This window comes from Oncorhynchus mykiss, unplaced genomic scaffold, assembly GCF_013265735.2.
Source record: "Oncorhynchus mykiss isolate Arlee unplaced genomic scaffold, USDA_OmykA_1.1 un_scaffold_85, whole genome shotgun sequence".
NCBI lineage: Eukaryota > Metazoa > Chordata > Actinopteri > Salmoniformes > Salmonidae > Oncorhynchus > Oncorhynchus mykiss.
The window spans coordinates 2084400-2105520 of NW_023493658.1; the positions used below are offsets into that span (position 1 = coordinate 2084400).

The 21121-nt window shown below is 45.4% G+C and overlaps 2 protein-coding genes across 4 annotated transcripts; both read left to right on the forward strand.

Moving 5' to 3' along the window:
* Positions 1-682: 682 nt before the first annotated feature.
* LOC118946766 (cytochrome c1-like) lies at positions 683-15323 on the forward strand. 2 transcript variants are annotated; one of them, XM_036971884.1, is made up of 4 exons: positions 683-903; positions 6270-6373; positions 9159-9231; positions 11746-15323. In XM_036971884.1, exons 1-4 carry the CDS (start codon positions 825-827, stop codon positions 12234-12236), a joined length of 747 nt encoding a protein of 248 aa, XP_036827779.1. In that variant the 5' UTR covers positions 683-824; the 3' UTR covers positions 12237-15323. The 2 variants fall into 2 exon arrangements, with proteins under 2 accessions (XP_036827779.1, XP_036827780.1); XM_036971885.1 differs by having other exon boundaries at positions 11767-15323.
* A 1703-nt stretch (positions 15324-17026) lies between these two features.
* Positions 17027-20726, forward strand: LOC110511428 (fibrous sheath CABYR-binding protein). Of its 2 annotated transcripts, XM_021592365.2 has the most exons (3): positions 17027-19009; positions 19306-19360; positions 19902-20726. In XM_021592365.2, the coding sequence occupies exons 1-2, from the start codon at positions 17506-17508 to the stop codon at positions 19347-19349; spliced, it is 1548 nt and encodes a 515-aa protein (XP_021448040.2). In that variant the 5' UTR covers positions 17027-17505; the 3' UTR covers positions 19350-19360; positions 19902-20726. The 2 variants fall into 2 exon arrangements, with proteins under 2 accessions (XP_021448040.2, XP_021448041.2); XM_021592366.2 differs by lacking the exon at positions 19306-19360.
* The last annotated feature ends 395 nt before the right edge of the window (positions 20727-21121 follow it).

A 21121-nucleotide genomic window follows, 5' to 3' on the forward strand; every position in this document is an offset into this window, starting at 1 on the left:
GCTCTCCTAATCCATTTATACATAGTAGTAGGGGGGAATGAGATGCTCTGGGAATCCGACAGGCACTTTGACAGTGCATCGGTTAATATGGGCACTTGGTTTTTGTTTGGAATTCATATTTTTCAGATGTAGCCTGTTATCGAATAGGGCCCTATGGTAATTATATGAAATAATTAGTTATTATATGAAGTTATTATATTAAATAATTCTTTATTTTTTTTATTTCACCTTTATTTAACCAGGTTGGCAAGTTGAGAACAAGTTCTCATTTACAACTGCGACCTGGCCAAGATAAAGCATAGCAGTGTGAACAGACAACAACACAGAGTTACACTTGGAGTAAACAATAAACAAGTCAATAACATAGTAGAAAAAAAAAAAAAAATAATACCAAAATATGCAAACAAAATGTGCATACTGTACTTTGATAAAGATCCGCCTGTATTTCTGCCATCTCCACGGTACTATACCAGTTGAACAGGCTGGTCTGTCATTCTCATTTACGCATAACAAAATCCACCGCAAACCCTCCGAAACATTTCACTGAAATCCGTATAGAACCTCTGGAACATGTTGTTCAAAACATTTATTTTGTTTATTTCCCCAAAACCTCGTGTCATGTCAAGTCAACCTTTGACCTGTCGGGGATGACGTTTATAAAGAGGCGGGGGGCGGGTTGCTCTCTTTGGTGAATTCTCTGCCTCCACTCTAACGAGCGCAGTCTGTAGTTGCGTGTTCACAGCTGGTCTCTCCTCAGTCAGTCATCCAGCAAGCCTCCTGTACCACCACACGCACTGTACACTAGATCCTGGACTTGATCAGAAATGTTTTTCTGTAGATCGGCTTGGCGGAGACTGGGGCTCCTGGCACGATTGACAGTCGCCCTGCCTTTATCCAGAAATGGTGAGTGGATTACAAGTGGTCCAATTTGATGGAGTATATTGTAATAGTTTGGGGCATTTTTATATTAAGCGTTTGTTACATCCTAGCTGACGCGTCACGCGTGCGTGATGTGGGGATTTACGCGAAGGTCAATGCAATTACAGTTGGTTTTAATGACCGTCTGTGTAAACAGTTGAGCTTGATTTTATACATTTGGATGGTTTGTCCAACATTGGGTGAATTTTGTATGCAAAGTTTCAGGATTTTTCAATCAATGCAGTTTCCTTCAAATTGCGCGACATTTATGTACTTTATTCATTCCGGGATGATCCACTGCGCCATTCTTTAATAGTTTATTGAAAAACATTGCAAGAAAAGTTACCTTGTAATCATTTCAATCTTACATTATTGCTGAGCGCTTGTTGAGGCAGTACGCCCCCTTTTCCGTTGGGGAGGTGTGTCCATGTCCACAAAGATTAGAACATGCAGCTCTGCACATTTTAGTTACGAAACAGCGCATCCCCGTCCAAAAACGACATAATCGGTGTTATGTAACATCCAAGCATCAAGTGCGTGTATTTATCTGATATATATCCCCTAAATCGTTGTTTTTTTGAAGGCTAAGTGGAGATGTCGTAGTCTATATGATGTCCTATGGATATTCTTCACGTGTGATGGTAGCGCGTGTATAGGGATAGGGGTTGTGTGAATATAGTTATCTGGATTGGCCTATAACAGCCCTACTTGAATTTGACCTGTCGAGTTCTGCAGAGGCCTCAAACTCTATAATCCAAATTGATCGTGATGTTGTATTCAGTCTCCCCAGACTCATCAAAGCGTTTTGTCAGGGAGAGGGAAAATGTTATTGTTGCGTTAACAGCTTTGTGTGGGTTTGAGTCAAAGCAAGGAGAAGAGTGGATTTGGGTTGTATTTTTAGTGTAGCTACTTTCCCATGCACGAGCTTCATCGATAGACTGGTTCTAGTCTGGCTTCATTCCGGAACTAGAATCCCTGTTTGCTTTGTTGCTTAAGGAATTTGCCCTGAGGGAGATCTGAACAGGGCTGGTTTAATTTCCTGTTTTATAAATGTTAGAGCCTCTCCAACCTCTGTGCTTTGACACCAGGATGTATATCCACCCTGGTCTATGCTTCTAGCTGTAGATATGCAGACATGCATATAGACATGCATTGTAACGGTAGCTTTATCCTCTGTGTATATCCCCCCTGATCTACAGCTAGAAGCATAGACATGCATTGTAGCGGTAGCTTTATCCTCTGTGTATATCCACCCCCCCTGATCTGGATTATATGTAGCTGACTAATGACTTATTGATCACTAGTCAGTCATGACTAGGTCTATGTCAGGGCAGATGGGCCTCATGGTTAGGCTTTGGGCCTACATAGGGGCGGGCATTTTTTCATGCGTGTATAGTCCTGTGTGTGTCACTGCTGTGAATGGTCTCTATTCAGCTGGAAGGAATCGGTGGGGGGGGGGGGGGGGGGGGGGGGTTCAATGCTATTGTGCTATGATTGGCTGTCAGGGAGGAGACTGGAATCACGCGTGTCTGTGACACGTCTGACCTCTAGCTCAGCTTAACTGATTAGTGCCTAGCTACCTGTATAAATAACCGGGCCTTCACAGGTACAGACAGGAGGCCACTTGCCGTGTCATGGGATTAGAGAGGGCAGCAGAGTAGCTCTGGGTCAACCAGGATCAACGTCTGGTAACCACTGATGGCTGTGTTTTTTTGAGGAACGTTTTACTGGCACTGACTGTTGTGATTTGTCTTGTCCTACCTTAGTTGAATGTATTGACTGTGCGTCTCTCTGGACCAGAGCTAAATGGCCTCTATGTAAAAGGTGGTTGGTTTTTATATTTTTATATTTAACCTTTATTTAACGAGGCAAGTCAGTTAAAAATCCATTCTTATTTTCAATGACGGCCTAGGAACAGTGGGTTAACTGCCTTGTTCAGGGGAACAGTGGGTTAACTGCCTTGTTCAGGGGAACAGTGGGTTAACTGCCTTGTTCAGGGGAACAGTGGGTTAACTGCCTTGTTCAGGGGAACAGTGGGTTAACTGCCTTGTTCAGGGGAACAGTGGGTTAACTGCCTTGTTCAGGGGAACAGTGGGTTAACTGCCTTGTTCAGGGGAACAGTGGGTTAACTGCCTTGTTCAGGGGAACAGTGGGTTAACTGCCTTGTTCAGGGTCAGAACATCAGATTTTTACCTTGTCAGCTCGGGGATTCAATCTAGTCAGTCATCTATGGAGCTAGGAGGGGGGGTCATCTATGGAGCTGGGGGGGGGGGGGGTGTCATCTATGGAGCTGGGGGTGGTCATCTATGGAGCTGGGGAGTGGGTCATCTATGGAGCTGGGGGTGGTCATCTATGGAGCTGGGGGTGGTCATCTATGGAGCTGGGGAGTGGGTCATCTATGGAGCTGGGGAGTGGGTCATCTATGGAGCTGGGGGGGGGGGGGGGTGGTCATCTATGGAGCTGGGGAGTGGGTCATCTATGGAGCTGGGGGGGGTCATCTATGGAGATGGGGGGGGGGGTGGTGGTCATCTATGGAGCTGATAAGATTTATGTGTCTGATCAGCTCACTGACGTGTTACATGGGGTGCCATTGACCTCTATCGGGGGGGGGGGGGGGGGAAGTCAGCATGGTAGGGTACATGTGGTTCTGTTGACCTCTATCAGGGGGGGTAGATGAGGAGTCAGCATGGTAGGGTACATGTGGGTTCTGTTGACCTCTATCAGGGGGGGGTAGGTGAGGAGTCAGCATGGTAGGGTACATGTGGGTTCTGTTGACCTCTATCAGGGGGGGTAGGTGAGGAGTCAGCATGGTAGGGTACATGTGGGTTCTGTTGACCTCTATCAGGGGGGGGTGAGGAGTCAGCATGGTAGGGTACATGTGGTTCTGTTGACCTCTATCAGTCGGGGTAGATGTACCCTACCATGCTGACTCCACATGTGGTTCTGTTGACCTCTATCAGGGGGGGGGGGGGGGGGGGGGGGGGGATAGATGTGTTCTCTGCAGAGCTGCAGGATGAAATGTGATACTTTTTACATGGAGGGGAGACAGGTGCACACACACACTCTCTCAACCAGAGACAGGTGAACACACACTCTCTCAACCAGAGACAGGTGAACACACACCCAGACACAGGTAAACACACACACACTCTCTCACCCAGACACAGGTAAACACACACACCTCTTATAGAACACATATGTTGCTCACACACTCACCCAGAGACGGGTGTGGAAACACACACACACACACACACATCCTTCATGAGCACACACCACAGAGGCACTACTTATAGAAAAGTGTCTCTTGTTTTTCCCTGTAGACGCCCCTCTGCCAGACCTTTGCATTCTGGGACACATGTTGAACTTTGAACCTAGTCCCCTGTACACCACCACGGTACAGTTATATTCCTGGTGTTTTCTACTCAGGGCTTAATGTATACATTCATCTATAGAAGTCCTTTACTAGTCTCTAATGGACTAACAGGCAGAAGTAGACAGCAAAACACGGCCACGATTTCCTGTGTCGTTGACTGGTTTTATGTCGTGTGGCTGTGCCGTTTCTATGGTGCCGTTTCTATGGTGTCGTTTCTATGGTGTCGTTTCTATGGTGTGTGTATGTGATTGACTGGTTGTGTGTATGTGATTGACTGGTTGTGTGTATGTGTTCTGTGTGTGATTTTTAGGGAGTGTGCCAGTGTTGATAGGATCAGGCTATTTAGCCCGAGGAGAGCCAATCCTGTCAACCCTGGCAGTCTGTTTACTGAAGACTAGGCTCCTGCTCTCCACCCAGCCCTACTGGCCATGTGGACCATGCCACCCACACAACAATAACAACAACCACAACCCATTATGGAGATTTATGGTCTAATCTCAAATCTCTATTTCTGCATTTGGGTCTTTCTTTAGTGTTGTTAATATGATGGTTCTGTGAAGATGATTCAGTGTCCTACAGTCTGACAGTGATATTACATCAGCTCTAACCACTAGGCAGGGTAGCCAGGTGTCTACCACTATCGCCAGGTGGGTAGGGTTGGTCTGTCTGTTGGTCCATTAAACCAGGCTCAATCAACAACAGAAACTACTTGAAATTATTTCAACCCTGGTCTGGATTAGGATGGACTGGGATTGGTTGGCTAGTCACGTTTTAGCTTGGTAGGGTTGTCTGGGATTGGTTGGCTAGTCGCGTTTTAGCTTGGTAGGATGGACTGGGATTGGTTGGCTAGTCGCGTTTTAGCTTGGTAGGGTTGTCTGGGATTGGTTGGCTAGTCGTGTTTTAGCTTGGTAGGGTGGTCTGGGATTGGTTGGCTAGTTGTGTTTTAGCTTGGTAGGATGGACTGGGATAGGTTGGCTAGTTGCGTTTTAGCTTGGTAGGATGGTCTGGGATTGGTTGGCTAGTCGTGTTTAGCTTGGTAGGATGGACTGGGATTGGTTGGCTAGTCGTGTTTAGCTTGTGTTTAGCTTGTTTAGCTCTGTCCAATGCAAAACTAGCATTTTCCTTACTGTCTGAGTAGATTAACAAAAAGTGTACATCTAGCTTTCTCTTCATATATTTACATGCTTTATAGTTTGTATATATGTAGATCTCCCTCTGTATCTACAGTACCAGTCAAATGTTTGGACACTGACTCATTTAAGGGGTTTTCTTTATTTGGACTATTTTCTACATTGTATAATAGTGAACACATCAAAACTATGAAATAACACACATGGAATCATGTAGTAACCAAAAAAGTGTTAAACAAATCTGAATATATATATATTTTAGATTCCTCAAAGTAGCCACCCTTTGCGTTGATCATTGCACACTCTTGGCATTCTCTCAACCAGCTTCACCTGGAATACTTTTCCAACAATCTTGAAGGAGTTCTCATATATACTGAGCACTTGTTGGCTGCTTTTCCGTCACTCTGCGGTCCAACTCATCCCAAACCATCTCAATTGGGTTGAGGTCGGGTGATTGTGGAGGCAAGGTCATCTGATGCAGCACTCCATCACTCTCCTTCTTGGTCAAATAGCCCTTATGCAGCCTGGAGGTGTTTTGGGTCTTTGTCCTGTTGAAAAACAAATGATAGTCCCATTAAGTGCCAACCAGATGGGATGGTGTATCGCTGGTTAAGTGTGCCTTGAAATCTAAATAAATCTGTGTCGCCAGCAAATCCCCATCACACCTCCTCCAAGCTTTACGGTGGTGGCTGCTACTTTGAAGAATCTTTCACAGACAGGAACCTTGACCATTTTTGGTGAACTGGTAAACCGCCTTTTTGAGATCTTCATTATCCACAGTCTTAGGTAGCTCTCTCTTCCGGTCCGTCCCCTAACCGTGTCCCCCTCTCCACTGTGTCTCCTCACAGTGGTTCCAGTGCGGCAGATGTCCGTCGGGATCCCCGGTGGCTCTGCCACCAACGTGGCGTACGCCGTTCTGTGTGGAGGAGGCCTCACTGCCGCTGTGGTCTACGTAAGTACTGATTCAAGATCGGTTGTGTGTGGGTTGTAAGTTTAAAGGATAAGGCCTGGGCAGTACATGCTGATCCTAGATCAGATTTGTTCCTGAAGGGCTCCATCTACTCAGAACTGTATTCTTATTTGAGTATCAGTTTTTTTGTTTCCTCCCATAGTGGTTAAGGTGATCTGGAGAGCAAACACTGATCTGAACTCTGTGCCTGAAGGTTAACTTGAACTTGCTATATAGTTTAATTTCAAGCATATTGACATTAAGTATTGATTTTTCCTGACTCTTCCCAGATCAGTTTTCCACACATTAATCCAATTCATTAACATTTGGACACATGACCCCAGGCCAGTGGTTTGGTTAGGGAAATATCCCAGGTCAGTGGTTTGGTTAGGGAACAGATCCCAGGCCAGTGGTTTGGGAACAGATCCCAGGTCAGTGGTTTGGTTAGGGAACAGATCCCAGGTCAGTGGTTTGGTTAGGGAACAGATCCCAGGCCAGTGGTTTGGTTAGGGAACAGATCCCAGGCCAGTGGTTTGGTTAGGGAACAGATCCCAGGCCAGTGGTTTGGTTAGGGAACAGACCCCAGGTCAGTGGTTTGGTTAGGGAACATGATCCCAGGTCAGTGGTTTGGTTAGGGAACATGATCCCAGGTCAGTGGTTTGGTTAGGGAACATGATCCCAGGTCAGTGGTTTGGTTAGGGAACAGATCCCAGGCCAGTGGTTTGGTTAGGGAACAGATCCCAGATCCCAGGCCAGTAGTTTTACCTTACTAGTTAGTTAAGAACAAATTCTTATTTTCAATGACGGCCTGGGAACAGTGGGTTAACTGCCTGTTCAGGGGGCAGAACGACAGATTTGTACCTTGTCAGCTCGGGGGTTTGAACTTGCAACCTTCCGGTTACTAGTCCAACATTCTAACCACTAGGCTACCTGTAGAGAACAGGCTACTCTGGTGAACGGAGGTCGTTTTTTAATAAAGTTTGATGAAAACTGAATGTGTGCAAGATCACATAATGATGGTGTTCTACAGGACCCAATATAATACCGTAGTATCACGTTACTGTAGGATGAAAACCCCACCACATTTTTCTCTTATGTGGCTGAAACTCAACAGCACTCGCCTCAACTAGGAACAGTACACAGGTAGGCTATGGTTCAGTTAAACACCTGCTCTGTAAATCTCTCACGCACAAATATCATACCCCCCCCCCCAAAAAAAAGACATGCTAATCTCCAATTGTAATGATGAGAGGTTAGCATGTCCTGGGGGGTATGATACAAAATGCTAACCTCCCCTTGTAATTGTAATGATGAGAGGTTAGCATGTCTTGGGGGGTATGATATAAAATGCTAACCTCCACTTGTAATTGTAATGATGAGAGGTTAGCATGTCTTGGGGGGTATGATATAAAATGCTAACCTCCCCTTGTAATTGTATTGATGAGAGGTTAGCATGTCCTGGGGAGTATGATATAAAATGCTAACCTCCCCTTGTAATTGTATTGATGAGAGGTTAGCATGTCTTGGGGGGTATGATATAAAATGCTAACCTCCCCTTGTAATTGTATTGATGAGAGGTTAGCATGTCTTGGGGGGTATGATATAAAATGCTAACCTCCCCTTGTAATTGTATTGATGAGAGGTTAGCATGTCTTGGGGGGTATGATATAAAATGCTAACCTCCCCTTGTAATTGTATTGATGAGAGGTTAGCATGTCTTGGGGGGTATGATATAAAATGCTAACCTCCCCTTGTAATTGTATTGATGAGAGGTTAGCATGTCCTGGAGGTATGATATTGTTGTGTTACTTTCTCACTCATCATTATTCAGGATTGTCCGTAACCATGGTAGCATCCACATTACTATATCATATTTTATTCTTATTTTATAATGACTCTAAAATTACACATTGTTTACCCTTTTATTTCTATTGGGCACAAAATAATCTGGAACAACCACAACAAAGTAGTTTAGTCACAAGGTTGACGCAGTCGTGTGGTGCTCTGAATATGGGACCAAATACTACACTTTTCACTACATAACACCCATACAAGTGAAATTCTCCCAAAACTGTTGGCCCCCTAAAATGGGGGGGGGGGGGACTATGTACAAAAAGTTTTGTAATTTCTAAACGGTTCACAAGCAATGTACGGTCATGGGTATGTCTAGACTAGAGGAGTTCTAGGTTATGGATGGGTGGGTGTGGGAACTATTAGGTTCTACATAACTGGTAAATATTTAACAAAACCTGCCTTTTGATAAAATAATCTATATGTTGAAAGATAATGATTTTTAAAAAAATCCACTCTGAAACCTTATAACTGTATAAAATTGATTAGAATCAAAATTCTAATCTGATGATGTGTGTAGTTTTAGTCGGAATGAGGTTAAACAATGTATCTGTATGGTGGACAAACACACTGAGCAGGGTGTAGCTTAGGATTTTAACTTGTATGTATTAAAGTGCAGGAGTACAGAGCCAAAACACACTTCTGGAGCTCACTGTATAGCCTTGTGGTAACTGTTGTCATGGAGAGTCCTTACCGCAGCAGTGGAGCTTTTTAAAGACCGTTATACCAGTTCTACAGAGAACCGTTGGCAAGGACGTTAGCTCAGGCCACTCCTTTATTGAACCCTACACTGTTACTTACTAGTGCTGAGGGAAGAGAGGATTCAGCTTCTCAACTTAGATCAAGGCAGCCATTTTGAAATGCAGCTAGATTCACTTTCTGTGTTCTTTTAATTTGGCGTGTCCCTCCAACCTCTCGGTCTGTCTGTTCCATTCAGGCTTACAAGACAGTGAATGGTGACAGTGAGCGGTACAATGACCGACTCGCCGAGATGAACTCGAGGCCCAAGGGTGAGTTCTCAGTAGCCTACTGTCTGCACTGCCTCACACTCCATTGATCCACACTCTTGACATTCTACCAATAGACATGAGCCATAGAATTTAGAACCATAGAATGTAGAATCCTAGGGGAGTTCTAGAATTTGTACTCTCAGTATTCCAGAATTCCTCATCATAGTGGACAAGAATGGCCAGAGTTCTAGTGTCAGTTGGAGAAGGAATGTCTCATCAGAACGTTGCAACCATGACAATAATGTTTTTGTCCACACTAAGCCTAGCCAAAGGTTTTCTTTTGGCGTGGACCCTGTTTTGCCGCTGCCACCGACATGCCAGCATGGTGGAATGATCACTCTGAATGCGATTAATCTAGACTGTCAGGGCTGATTTCTGTCAGTGATTAATTGACCTGTCTGGGTTCCTGGGCCCTGTGCCCAGATCTCCTGATTGGTCTGTTGGGCTAAGCTCCTTGGTTCACATGGTGTCGCTGAAAGCTCTGATTGGTTCATGTAGAGTCTAGTTTTCTGTTCCTACCTACATTCACCCATCCTTAGTACACTAGTGGCCATAGTGTATAGACAAACCCTAAACCTATATATAGACAAACTCTAAACCTATATATAGACAACGGAGGTCATTTTTTTATTGTTGTGTTACAAGCGATGCAGAGGGAGTTCTTTTTGGACATCTTTTAGCGTGCCTGTGAGAAATGTAGCTTGAATGCTTTAGCAGATCCTGTCTCTCCGGCGCTGTGCTGATGGGAATAGAGTGCCATTTGAGACACTGCTCTAGTCCTACCTGGCATGAAACATCTTACAACTTCCTGTCAGAACAAAGTGTAACCAACTGCCATTTCATGTGTTTGTGGTGGCGGGGGGGGGGGGCACCATTTTGTAGGCTTCGCTATTCGATCACATTAACTTTAAATGAAATTCTACACCTCCCCTGACACACCTGGCACTGGTAGCCAGTTTGTCATTGCTAGCCAACAAACTTTCAATAACTAACTCTGATTTCTAGACCTGGCCTACACATATTCAACGACCTCTACCCCTTTTAAACATTCTAAACCTGTTTCCAAAATAGCTCCATAAGCTGGGCACACTTGAAAAGAAAAGGGTAATGTTGAGCTTTGGCTCCTGAACTTGGTCAAGGAACAATGCATTAACACCTGATCCAAACATCAGATGTTCTTACCGGCGTCCGTCTTATCTTTGCTTGCATATTATTGTGGTTTTAGTCTGTAGTATCGTTTACTCTGCACACATCTCCACACTGTTCAGACTAAAGCCACGGGAACTCATTCATTCCCTTCATATCGACCTGTTGGTCCTTTTCTCTTTTCCTCATTTGCATATCTTTTGGTGTATTCCAAAAAGCTTGTTATTTTGTTTTCTGTCCTGCCTGCATGTTACGTTTGGATGTTTGCTCGTTGCTTAGTCTGTCACAGCTCTATCGCCCTGAGTACCTGACCCCAAGTTCCTCGTCTTCTTAATTATACCGTTTAAAACCAGTTGTGGCTACTGCTGTCATTCCTGGCTAATGAGTTGAGATCTTATCCTTGTTCGTGTACTTGGGTATACTTCTACAACAGAATGTGGCTGGACCTTTAGCTAGTCAGGGGCCCGTTTAAATACCAATACAGACCACTGGCTAATCAGTTGATATTATCCTTGTTACCTGTTATAATGGTTTGTTAATAAAAAACAGCTGTTTTCAGTTAACCTTGACCTTAACCCTGCTCCAGGTGTTCCCTCTGGCTGGGAGTGTGTCCCAAGGTTCGGTGTTTGACGGGTTCGGTGTTTGACGGGTTCGGTGTTTGACGGGTTCGGTGTTTGACGGGTTCGGTGTTTGACGGGTTCGGTGTTTGACGGGTTCGGTGTTTGACGGGTTCGGTGTTTGACGGGTTCGGTGTTTGACGGGTTCGGTGTTTGACGGGTTCGGTGTTTGACGGGTTCGGTGTTTGACGGGTTCGGTGTTTGACGGGTTCGGTGTTCGACTAGTTATGTAGTTACAAGCCTGGCTTGAGCAGGCTCAAGGAAGTGATGGGTGCACAAGCAATATCTACTTGATGGGGAAAAGCCTGAGCTGGAATGTGAAGCTACCTGAAGCTAGCTCATTTCAGAAAAGCCTGAGCTGGAATGTGAAGCTACCTGAAGCTAGCTCATTTCAGAAAGGCCTGAGTATATCTAGCTAAGTTTGTAGGATACGTCTCAAGGGTTTCTGGAGGGTTCAAAGGTCAAACTGCGTCACACATTAGAAGGTAGTTAACTGCTTAGCAGAGGACTAATAACTGAAAGCAGTTTAAACTTAATTTAGTATTTTTCTCCGTGTTGGATCCACCTATCCTTTTGTTCCTGATCAGGATACTTTCTACCCAGAGACCAGACCACATGGTACAATTTAGAATCTGTCTTTAGGGGATCGATGTTGGAATTGGACAAAACCCTGTAGGGAGGGATAAGACCGTGTCCTCATCTTTCTCTCTATTCCACTTCTCCCTCTCTCTCTCTCTCCATCTCCTTCCAGAAGCAGCACCAGCAGCAGAGGAAGCAGCACCAGCAGCAGAGGAAGCGGCACCAGCAGCAGAGGAAGCGGCACCAGCAGCAGAGGAAGCGGCACCAGCAGCAGAGGAAGTAGAATCCCCAGAAGAACCGGCACCAGTAGAAGCAGAGGTGTTAGCCGAGGTGGTCGCTGAGACGGCCGCAGTCGAGGAGGTGCCTGCAGCAGCAGAGGAAGTCGTGGCAGAGGTCGCTGTCCTAGAGGCGGTTGCAGAGGTTGCTGCGGAACCAGAGGTCGTCGCAGTTGAGGAAGCGCCCGCAGTGGAAGTTGCCGTGGTTACGGAAGAAGTTGCACCGGAGGCTGACGCAGAGGCCGTCATCGAGGACGTCGCAGATGCGGCTCCTGGCGTCGTGGAAGAGGTCGTTGCCGTGGAGGCCGCCGGTGAGGAAGTAGTGGCCGAGACGGCTCCCACCGCCCCTGAGGCAGAAGCAGCCCCTGCCGCCGAGGTGGCAGCATGAGGGGTCAAAGGTCAACCTAGAGGGGTGTGTTTAGCTGTGGTGTCCCTCTTACTACTACTACCCCCCCCCCCCCAACCCTACACCTGACCCCCCCCCCCCCCCCCCCCCCCCCACAGGCCCCCTCTACTCCCTATTCCCTATGTAGTGCACTACTTTCCCTGGTTTAAAGTAGCACCCTACGTACGGAATAGGGTACCTTTCTGGATCACTGCCCCCAATCTACTAGCACATGTTACAATAGGAAGCAGGAGGTGGACTATGTTCTGTTAAAGAACACTTTAGTTAGGTATGATGTCATGGTGACGGGGACAGCTGTCTCCTTTCTGACTCCTTTACACCACAGCTAAATACATAGCCGTTTCAGGTTTTTAAATAATTCCCGCTCTATTTGTCAAGCAACATGGTCCTATTTATCAGTGGGGACAGGAGTGTTTTTTTTCTGGTCGGATCATGGTTGTTGGGGAAAACTCCTGGCTCTGTTTTTCTGAGGAGTTCCTAGGTGTTAAAGGGGAAGTAAAAGGGAGATATTGGATTTATGATGGTACATGTTGTCCTGACCCACAAACCTATGTGCCTCTGAAATGGCACCCTATTCCCTATATAGGGCCCATAGGCTCTGGTACATTGTCACTATATAGGGAATAGGTTGCCTTTTTTTGGACTCTTCTAATGGAAAGTGTTCCCAAGTGGCCCTTAGAATTCAGGACAGAAAATGGCAACCTCTTTTCCTTCACTTTTGTCTGAATGACTTTGTCCCTTAAGATTCCAGATGGATGGCGGAGTTCTACATAATAATGTCAGTCTGCCATCTGGGCCAGATGGATGGCGGAGTTCTACATAATAATGTCAGTCTGCCATCTGGGCCAGATGGATGGCGGAGTTCTACATAATAATGTCAGTCTGCCATCTGGGCCAGATGGATGGCGGAGTTCTACATAATGTCAGTCTGCCATCTGGGCTTTGTTAAAGTTTGCAGTCCATTTTGACGATGCGTTGAACGTGCTCCAAATTCAGATTGAAAGGAAGGTCATGTGTATGAACCTCGAGACGATAAGCACTTCAAGCAGGTTAAATGGTTATTATGCAAGTAATAAATATACCAGTCAGAGAAGCATTTTAATTGCTTTGTGAACTGCATCTTATTGTGAAATGTGACCAAAAAACTGCTAGCTCCTTCCTCCTCCCTGCTCTCTCCTCCTCCTCCTCTAAGTGCTGCTCACACCTCTCCCTAGGATAAGCTCTAGAAGGATTAGTCGGTGATGTCATAAAGCTCCGTGTTCCAGTGCCCAAATGGAACTCCCAGTGATTGGAACTTTGGGGATCAGTTGGTTCTGTGTCCTCACTGATCTCTTTATGACATCATATCTGTCTGATCCTTCTTATCACGTCCTAGACACTGTGCCAGGGAGAAGTCTGCCCCCACCAAGCACAGATAAGGGATCACTTCCCCCCTGCCCCCAATGCTGAGTAAATAGGGCTGCAACCAGTGGTTCCGGAAGTGGATTCTCAACCCTCAAAGCCCGTAGTGGTATCAAATATTAGCAATATTACTGTGCAACGTAGATGTTCTATTTTCAACCGAGATTACAAAACAATTTCTTATTGTTGATGTAGTGCCCATCGGTGCCCTCTGAGAAATCACGTTTGTATTGTCAGTTTGTTTCAAAGAGCACCAAAGCCTCCACTCACCATGGAGCCTCGCGGTCTGTATTGTCCAATCACAGAGCAGATACAAGTCACGTGATCTGTTAGCACCACATGATGTGGCATCGAACAGATCAGGTGACTTGGATCTGCTCTGTGGTTGGAAGATACTACAGCTATCGCGTACCATCATGTGTTCGCTAACAAACCACATTACTTGTATTCTGCTCTGTGATTGGATGACACAGACCCCCCCCCCCCCCCCCCACTACACTTTTTATAAAAAATAAAAAAAAACATTTTAAAGCCATTTCTAATCTTTTCAATTATTGGTTCATCCTGGAACTTTGTGTAGCTATTCATCATTTGAAACTAATTGAAACGAACAAAGAATTTGTGGCCCTGTCAGTTCCTGGAACCATAACTGTGGGAAGAGGGGCGCGGCCCGTTGCAGCCCTAGGAAGTGTTTCATTAAAAGCGGGGTCTTGGATAAGTGCTTGGTGGGAAGGGACTTCCACTAAAATACCTTGTTGTTTACAGAACCTCGAGCCTCTACCTTCAACTTCAAACCTCCTGTAACAAACTGTAGTCGTGCATTTCTTCTTTACCTTCCTTACCTCCTAGTGGAACGTTTTGATCTAGAACAGTCCACTACTACTTTAATCAACCAACACTGTGTCGTAACCACGGTGACTGACACACAAACCAGCCAGGACTTACATGATGTAATGAAGCTGCCCAGGACGATGCTCCCAGGCTGCATCACACATTTCACTTGCCCTCCTACACACACTACACACACTACAACATCACTTGATCACACACACTACACATTTAATTAAATTATTTTACCTTTATTTAACTAGGCAAGTCAGTTAAGAACAAATTCTTATTTACAGTGACGGCCTCCCCCGGCCAAACCCACCCCTAACCCGGACGATGCCGGGCCCTATTGTGCGCTACGTTTCACCAGAGCCCTATGTTTGTGGCCTATGGGCCCTGGTTAAAACTAGTGCACTTTATAGGGAATAGGGATCCATTTGTGATGCAGACACACATTCTACTAATACTGTCACACTGTTTTTTTCCTTCAGCCAACCAATCATTCACCATCTCTCAATAGAACTTCAAAAAGTCCAAGTTTTGTTTTGTTAATTTAGTTTATTTGCGCCGATGCTGTTACGAGTCTGTCTTTTTATTTCCTAACTGTGAAAGGTAAACATTAAGGGAACATTTTTATAATAAACCCAACGATCTCACTTCAACACTACTGTTCTATTCCTCTCCGACTCATCGACATTGGAAATGTTGTTCTGTCTGGAGATGGTCGCCATGGGCCAACTAATAACGCACCTTGACACCTTTTAAGGAAATGTTTTCTAAAGTATCAGTGAAGGAGAGATTCAGGAAGCTGAAGTCCTTCAATAAAGACGTTGTCAGTTACTTCTATTGCGTCCATTTCTTCTATTGTCTTACCCTCACGTGTGTAATAAACACTATTGCTGCGTTTTGTCTGTTTTTATCCAATGAAATGACCATTTCAGATTTTACAACTTTTTTTTTTTTTTTTTTTACAAAACATTTGCATATTAGGTCAGAGTTCCTGAACAGAACAAATGATTAAACAGTTTTCCAGGAAATGTGTTTTAAAATCAATATCTAAGCCTGAACCTACACACTGTGGAAAGGTGTCAAGAGAATTTTCAATCCGAATGATAATAACTGGCACTCAATAGCTCTGACCAATCCCGAGATCTGTAAGACCATGGGTTTAATAATAATTAAAAGACTCAGCTTATGCAAAAAGAGTACAGTTTATTCAGAGAATGTTCTGAAGCTCATTATACAAAGACATCCATTTTATAGCTGCGCACACACTTCCACCCAAACAGTAGGTGAGTTTTATCATTCTCCGTAGTTCTCACCACTGTGTATCACTACCCAGCCGACAGTTCCATTCCCCTGAGATGAGGGAAACCTTGAGAAGTATTCCCTATGCTATCATAGGATCCTCAGAGTCCTAGCCAGGTCGGTCCAAACACAGTTTAAATGTTCTCAGGTTTTTTTTCTTCGGCCCCCACATACAAGTTCAAAACCTGAGCTACACCTGCTCAGTGTGTTTGTCCACCATACAGATACATTGTTTAACCTAATTCCGACTAAAACTACACACATCATCAGATTATAATTTTGATTATAATCAATTTTATACAGTTATAAGGTTTCAGAGTGGATTTTTTAAAATCATTATCTTTCAACATATAGATTATTTTATCAAAAGGCAGGTTTTGTTAAATATTTACCAGTTATGTAGAACCTGATAGTTCCCACACCCACCCATCCGTAACCTAGAACTCCTCTAGTCTAGACATACCCATGACCGTACATTGCTTTGAGTTTAGGGTTTTGGTAGCAGTTGGATATTCCTTTTATGATCATCTATATCATGTCCATCAATGCCATGTTCATGCTCCCATGTGTATTGAAGGGTTTTATGTAGCTGTGTGTGTGTGATCTTTTAGTTCAGCATAGACCTCTTGTACCAGATTTCAGAATTGTCTAGTCTCTGTGCCTGTCAGGCTTCCAACCCAGAACTGGTCCAAACTGGTCCAAACTGGGCCAAACTGGTCCATACTGGTCCAAACTGGTCCAAACTGGTCCGTACCCGCAGCAGCAGATAGATTTGACAGGTGTGGCTCTACGAGTTTTACAACATCAAAGCGAATGTAAAAACACTAAACCATGATTAATTATTAAATAACATTCACCTTTTTAATGCTTTGTCTTCATGTGTTTAGTATAATGGCACTTGGCATGAATTGTTTTCTAGTTTTTAATTTGTAGGCTGGTTAAAGTAGTGCACACATACCAGGCAGTCAGACTACCAGCAGTTGATCAACACTGTCCAATGGCCTTAGGCCCTGTGCACATCCAAACACGACCAGGAACTGGATTGAACGAGCAGTTCAGAGAACAAAATGGATCCGTACACGGTTGGCTGCTCCCGAAGTGGAGTGTTAATCAGTCATCACACACCAGCCTGTAGTAGGGTATTTATCAACAAACCTCCAGGTTTATATCCTCACGACACAGACGAGGGGCATGACACGGCTGCTGGACTTGTCCCATGTGTTAGACTCCCCCCAGATGGTCACGTGCCCCCCCCCCCATGGCAGAATGATGTGAAGGTATGTCATCCTGAGCCCTGAGGTGAATGGAAGGTAAGTCCAGTAGACGGTAAACAATGTTTTAATTATTTTATATAAAGACTGAATCTTCCTAGAATGTTATTACGTATTCACACATGATTTGATATCTGTAATGGCTATTCTGTGAAGGTTGTAACAATAACACGATCACCCACATCTAACATGGCTACTCTGTGACGGTTGTAACAATAACACTCACCCACATCTAACATGGTTACTCTGTGAAGGCAGTGACTGATTTTAGTATGGCATCTGCTGATCTGCTCCATCCTTTGTATATACAATATTTTTGTAAATACTTTTCTGAAAAGCTGTGTGTTTCTGCAGTTATACAGGCAGCCTTTTTGTCTTTCTTACATGACTGACATGACTTGCTTCTCTTTTTAGATGCTGTGTCTGACATCACGTCTGCCTCCATGAAGCTCCTGGCCAGCTCTGAGATCGCTGCTGCCTCGGTAGCTGAGAGGAGGCTCATGCACGCCGTCCAACACCTAGAAGACCGGACTGAAGAATCCTCACTCGCTCCCGCCGAGGACATTCTAGATTCCCTGGAGGTTCCTGAAGCTAAGGTAGAGGAGGAAGTATTATCTGTGGAGGCGGAAGTGGCAGAAGCACCAGCTGCAGAAGTCTTGGAAACTGAAGAGCCCAAACCAGAAGAGGAGGCTGTTGTTGCTGCCCCTAATGTCACAGAGGAAGTGGTTGCTGAGGAGACCCCTGAGCCAGAGGAAGTGGTTGCGGAGGAGACCCCTGAGCCAGAGGAAGTAGTTCCGGTTGCCGTAGAGGAAGCACCTGAGGCTGAGGCTTCTGCCGCTGTGGAAGTACCTGAGGCTGAGGCTTCTGCCGCTGTGGAAGTACCTGAGGCTGAGGCTTCTGCCGCTGTGGAAGTACCTGAGGCTGAGGCTTCTGCCGCTGTGGAAGTACCTGAGGCTGAGGCTTTTGCCGCTGTGGAAGCACATGAGGCTGAGGCTTCTGCCGAGGAGGGACCAATAGTAGAGGAATTTTCCCCAGAAGAGGCTGCCCCAGTCGAAGAGGCTGCCCCAGTCGAAGAGGCTGCCCCAGTCGAAGAGGCTGCCCCAGTCGAAGAGGCTGCCCCAGTCGAAGAGGCTGCGCCTGTTGAGGCAGAGTTACCTGCAGCCGAAGAGGTAGTAGTAGAGGAAGCCCCAGTGGAGGAAGCCCCAGTAGAGGAAGCCCCAGTAGAGGAAGCCCCAGTAGAGGAAGCCCCAGTAGAGGAAGCCCCAGTGGAGGAAGCCCCAGTAGTAGAGGAAGCCCCAGTAGTAGAGGAAGCCCCAGTAGTAGAGGAAGCCCCAGTAGTAGAGGAAGCCCCAGTAGTAGAGGAAGCCCCAGTAGTAGAGGAAGCCCCAGTAGAGGAAGCCCCAGTAGAGGAAGCCCCAGTAGTAGAGGAAGCCCCAGTAGAGGAAGCCCCAGTAGTAGAGGAAGCCCCAGTAGTAGAGGAAGCCCCAGTGGAGGAAGCCCCAGTGGAGGAAGCCCCAGAAATGGAGGAACCAGCAGCGGCAAAGGAGGCTGTGGAGACAGCCCAAGTGTCTGAGGATGAGGCGCTCGTCGTGGAGGCGGCGATGCTGGCAGCAGCCTCAGCCCTGGATGTTGAGGCAGTGGAGGCAGAGGCAGCCCCGGCTGAGGAAGTCAAGGAGGCCCTCTTCACTTCATGCCACCAATGTGAAGCCCCAGCTTCTGAGGCTGATGTGGCAGTCACCCCCATGGAGGTTGTAGAGGCTGCATCTGTGGGGGAAGTAGAGGCTCCCCCTGCTGGTGTGGAGGAGGCAGTCGTCGAGGGTGAGGCAGTGGAGGTGACCGCAGAGGAGCGCGCCACCGATTGGCCTGCTGAGGTGACCGCAGAGGAGCGCACCACCGATTGGCCTGCTGAGGTGACCGCAGAGGCAGTGGAGGAAGCCAAGGTGGAAGGTAAATCAGATCTCTACACTCTACTTCTTATGTGAGATTTTTAGTGTAGGTTTTTAATTATTATTATTATTATTTTTACATATATTTAGAGTTAGGAAAAGGCAGACAATTTAGATGAATATATTGCTTGTATTCTTTGAGTTAAGGGCCCTTTGGTCACTAACAACAGAGGACATGTTTAATTTTTATAATATTATTAATTAGGATAAAAAACAAATGTAAGACCCTGTCCAATACCACATATGATACAATACCTACTGTGGCCCGTTTCTGCCCCACCTTTACTATGCCAACAGGAGAGACTGCCAGGCCAGTAAAGAGGTCCTGCTCAGTGATGTGATAGTACAGAAGGTAAATAGAATGACACATAGAACTAGAATTAGAACCAGGACCACAGACGTTCCCATTCTAAACAACATTCCATTAGAATTTTGATCATGAAGTTTGATCATGTCATTAGAATTCTGTGCCCCTTCATAATTCCACACATTCCGAATCTTTCACACAAGCAAATTACATTATTTTCACAGCTACTGTATGTCTGCTCAATTTATTCAAATTCTATGGACAGAACACATTGACCCCAGCTAGCTAGTAGTTGCTAATGCTTGCATGTTGCATTAGACATTGGCCCCAGCTAGCTAGTAGTTGCTAATGCTTGCATGTTGCATTACACATTGGCCCCAGCTAGCTAGTAGTTACTAATGCTTGCATGTTGCATTGCACATTGGCCCCAGCTAGCTAGTAGTTGCTAATGCTTGCATGTTGCATTGCACATTGGCCCCAGCTAGCTAGTAGTTGCTAATGCTTGCATGTTGCATTAGACATTGGCTTAGCTGCTAGGAAGGATACATGGATTTTCACTAAATACTGTACTCTTTTTCTTCCCCAGGTGCACAGAGTATGAGCCTGATGTTGCTGACAGCCCAGTCCTGACTGGAGACCAGCGAGATGTGCCTTCTGGAACAGTCAACACCCACAGCTGTCAATCAAACAGGACGATCAACATAAAACACACACAGAATTAGAACTGGTTTGAATTGAATTCTATAATTCTATTTAACTCATTATATATTTAAATGTTGTCTAATGACAACCGTTGTCAACCCGGTAACTACATTCCCGGTTCTCACTCAGTTTCCTGGTCTTATATTATCCCCATGGTGAGGTGACACTTCTGTAAGGGTTTGAAGTCTGACTTTATTCCTAGGTTCAGACCCAAATGACACCTTATACCCTATATAGTGCACTACTTTTGACCAGGGCCTGGGGGAATAGGGTGCAATTTTGGATGGATATCAACTATTTCTCAGTACCACCCTGTTCCCCAAGGTGTCACTGTTACCAAGCTGACGAAGACCACTTGAATGTATTTGAAGTTACGTGATAAATTATTGTGTACTTGACATTGCCTAATGAATTCTGACTTCTTTTTTTTGATTCAATGAAATAAGATCTGAATTGTTGTATTAAACAGTAGGCTATTAGACAACATCTAGATGATTGTGTTCTTCAAAGACTGTTGAGTTAGTTCTGCATGGAGTTTTTTTTATTCAATCAGGGAATATCTAGATTAAGTTGAGTTCTCAAGCCAGTAGACTGTTGGTAGACAGTGTTGTACCCATGTGATGTAAAAATAAAATGTTTTTTTTCAGTCCAATAATAATTTATGTAATAGCTTTGCAGGTGGGGTTGGTTGGTGGGGTGGTTGTGGGGTTGGTTGTAGGGTTGGTTGTAGGGTTGGTTGGTGGGGGTGGTTGTGGGGTTGGTTGGTTGTGGGGTGGTTGGTTGGTGGGGTGGTTGGTGGGGTGGTTGTGGGGTTGGTTGGTGGGGTGGTTGTAGGGTTGGTTGGTTGTAGGGTTGGTTGGTGGGATGGTTGTAGGGTTGGTTGGTGGGGTGGTTGGTGGGGTGGTTGTAGGGTTGGTTGGTGGGGTGGTTGTAGGGTTGGTTGGTGGGGTGGTTGATGGGGTGGTTGTAGGGTTGGTTGGTGGGGTGGTTGTGTGTGACACAGTATGGAAAGACTAGTTGTCCAAACTATCCTATGGTTATATATTCATGTTGCTTGTGTATATTTTGTATAGAAAGACTAGTTTGAAGATCCAAACTAACACT

What these genes read in the sequence shown, in the direction of transcription:
- LOC118946766 (XM_036971884.1), top strand. Translation starts at nt 825, where the DNA reads ATGTTTTTCTGTAGATCGGCTTGGCGGAGACTGGGGCTCCTGGCACGA. An exon ending in CCTGCCTTTATCCAGAAATG is followed by an intron (nt 904 to 6,269) that starts GTGAGTGGATTA and finishes GTCTCCTCACAG; the next exon opens with TGGTTCCAGTGCGGCAGATG. An exon ending in GATGAACTCGAGGCCCAAGG is followed by an intron (nt 9,232 to 11,745) that starts GTGAGTTCTCAG and finishes ATCTCCTTCCAG; the next exon opens with AAGCAGCACCAGCAGCAGAG.
- LOC110511428 (XM_021592365.2), top strand. Translation starts at nt 17,506, where the DNA reads ATGAAGCTCCTGGCCAGCTCTGAGATCGCTGCTGCCTCGGTAGCTGAG. An exon ending in GGAGGAAGCCAAGGTGGAAG is followed by an intron (nt 19,010 to 19,305) that starts GTAAATCAGATC and finishes CTATGCCAACAG; the next exon opens with GAGAGACTGCCAGGCCAGTA.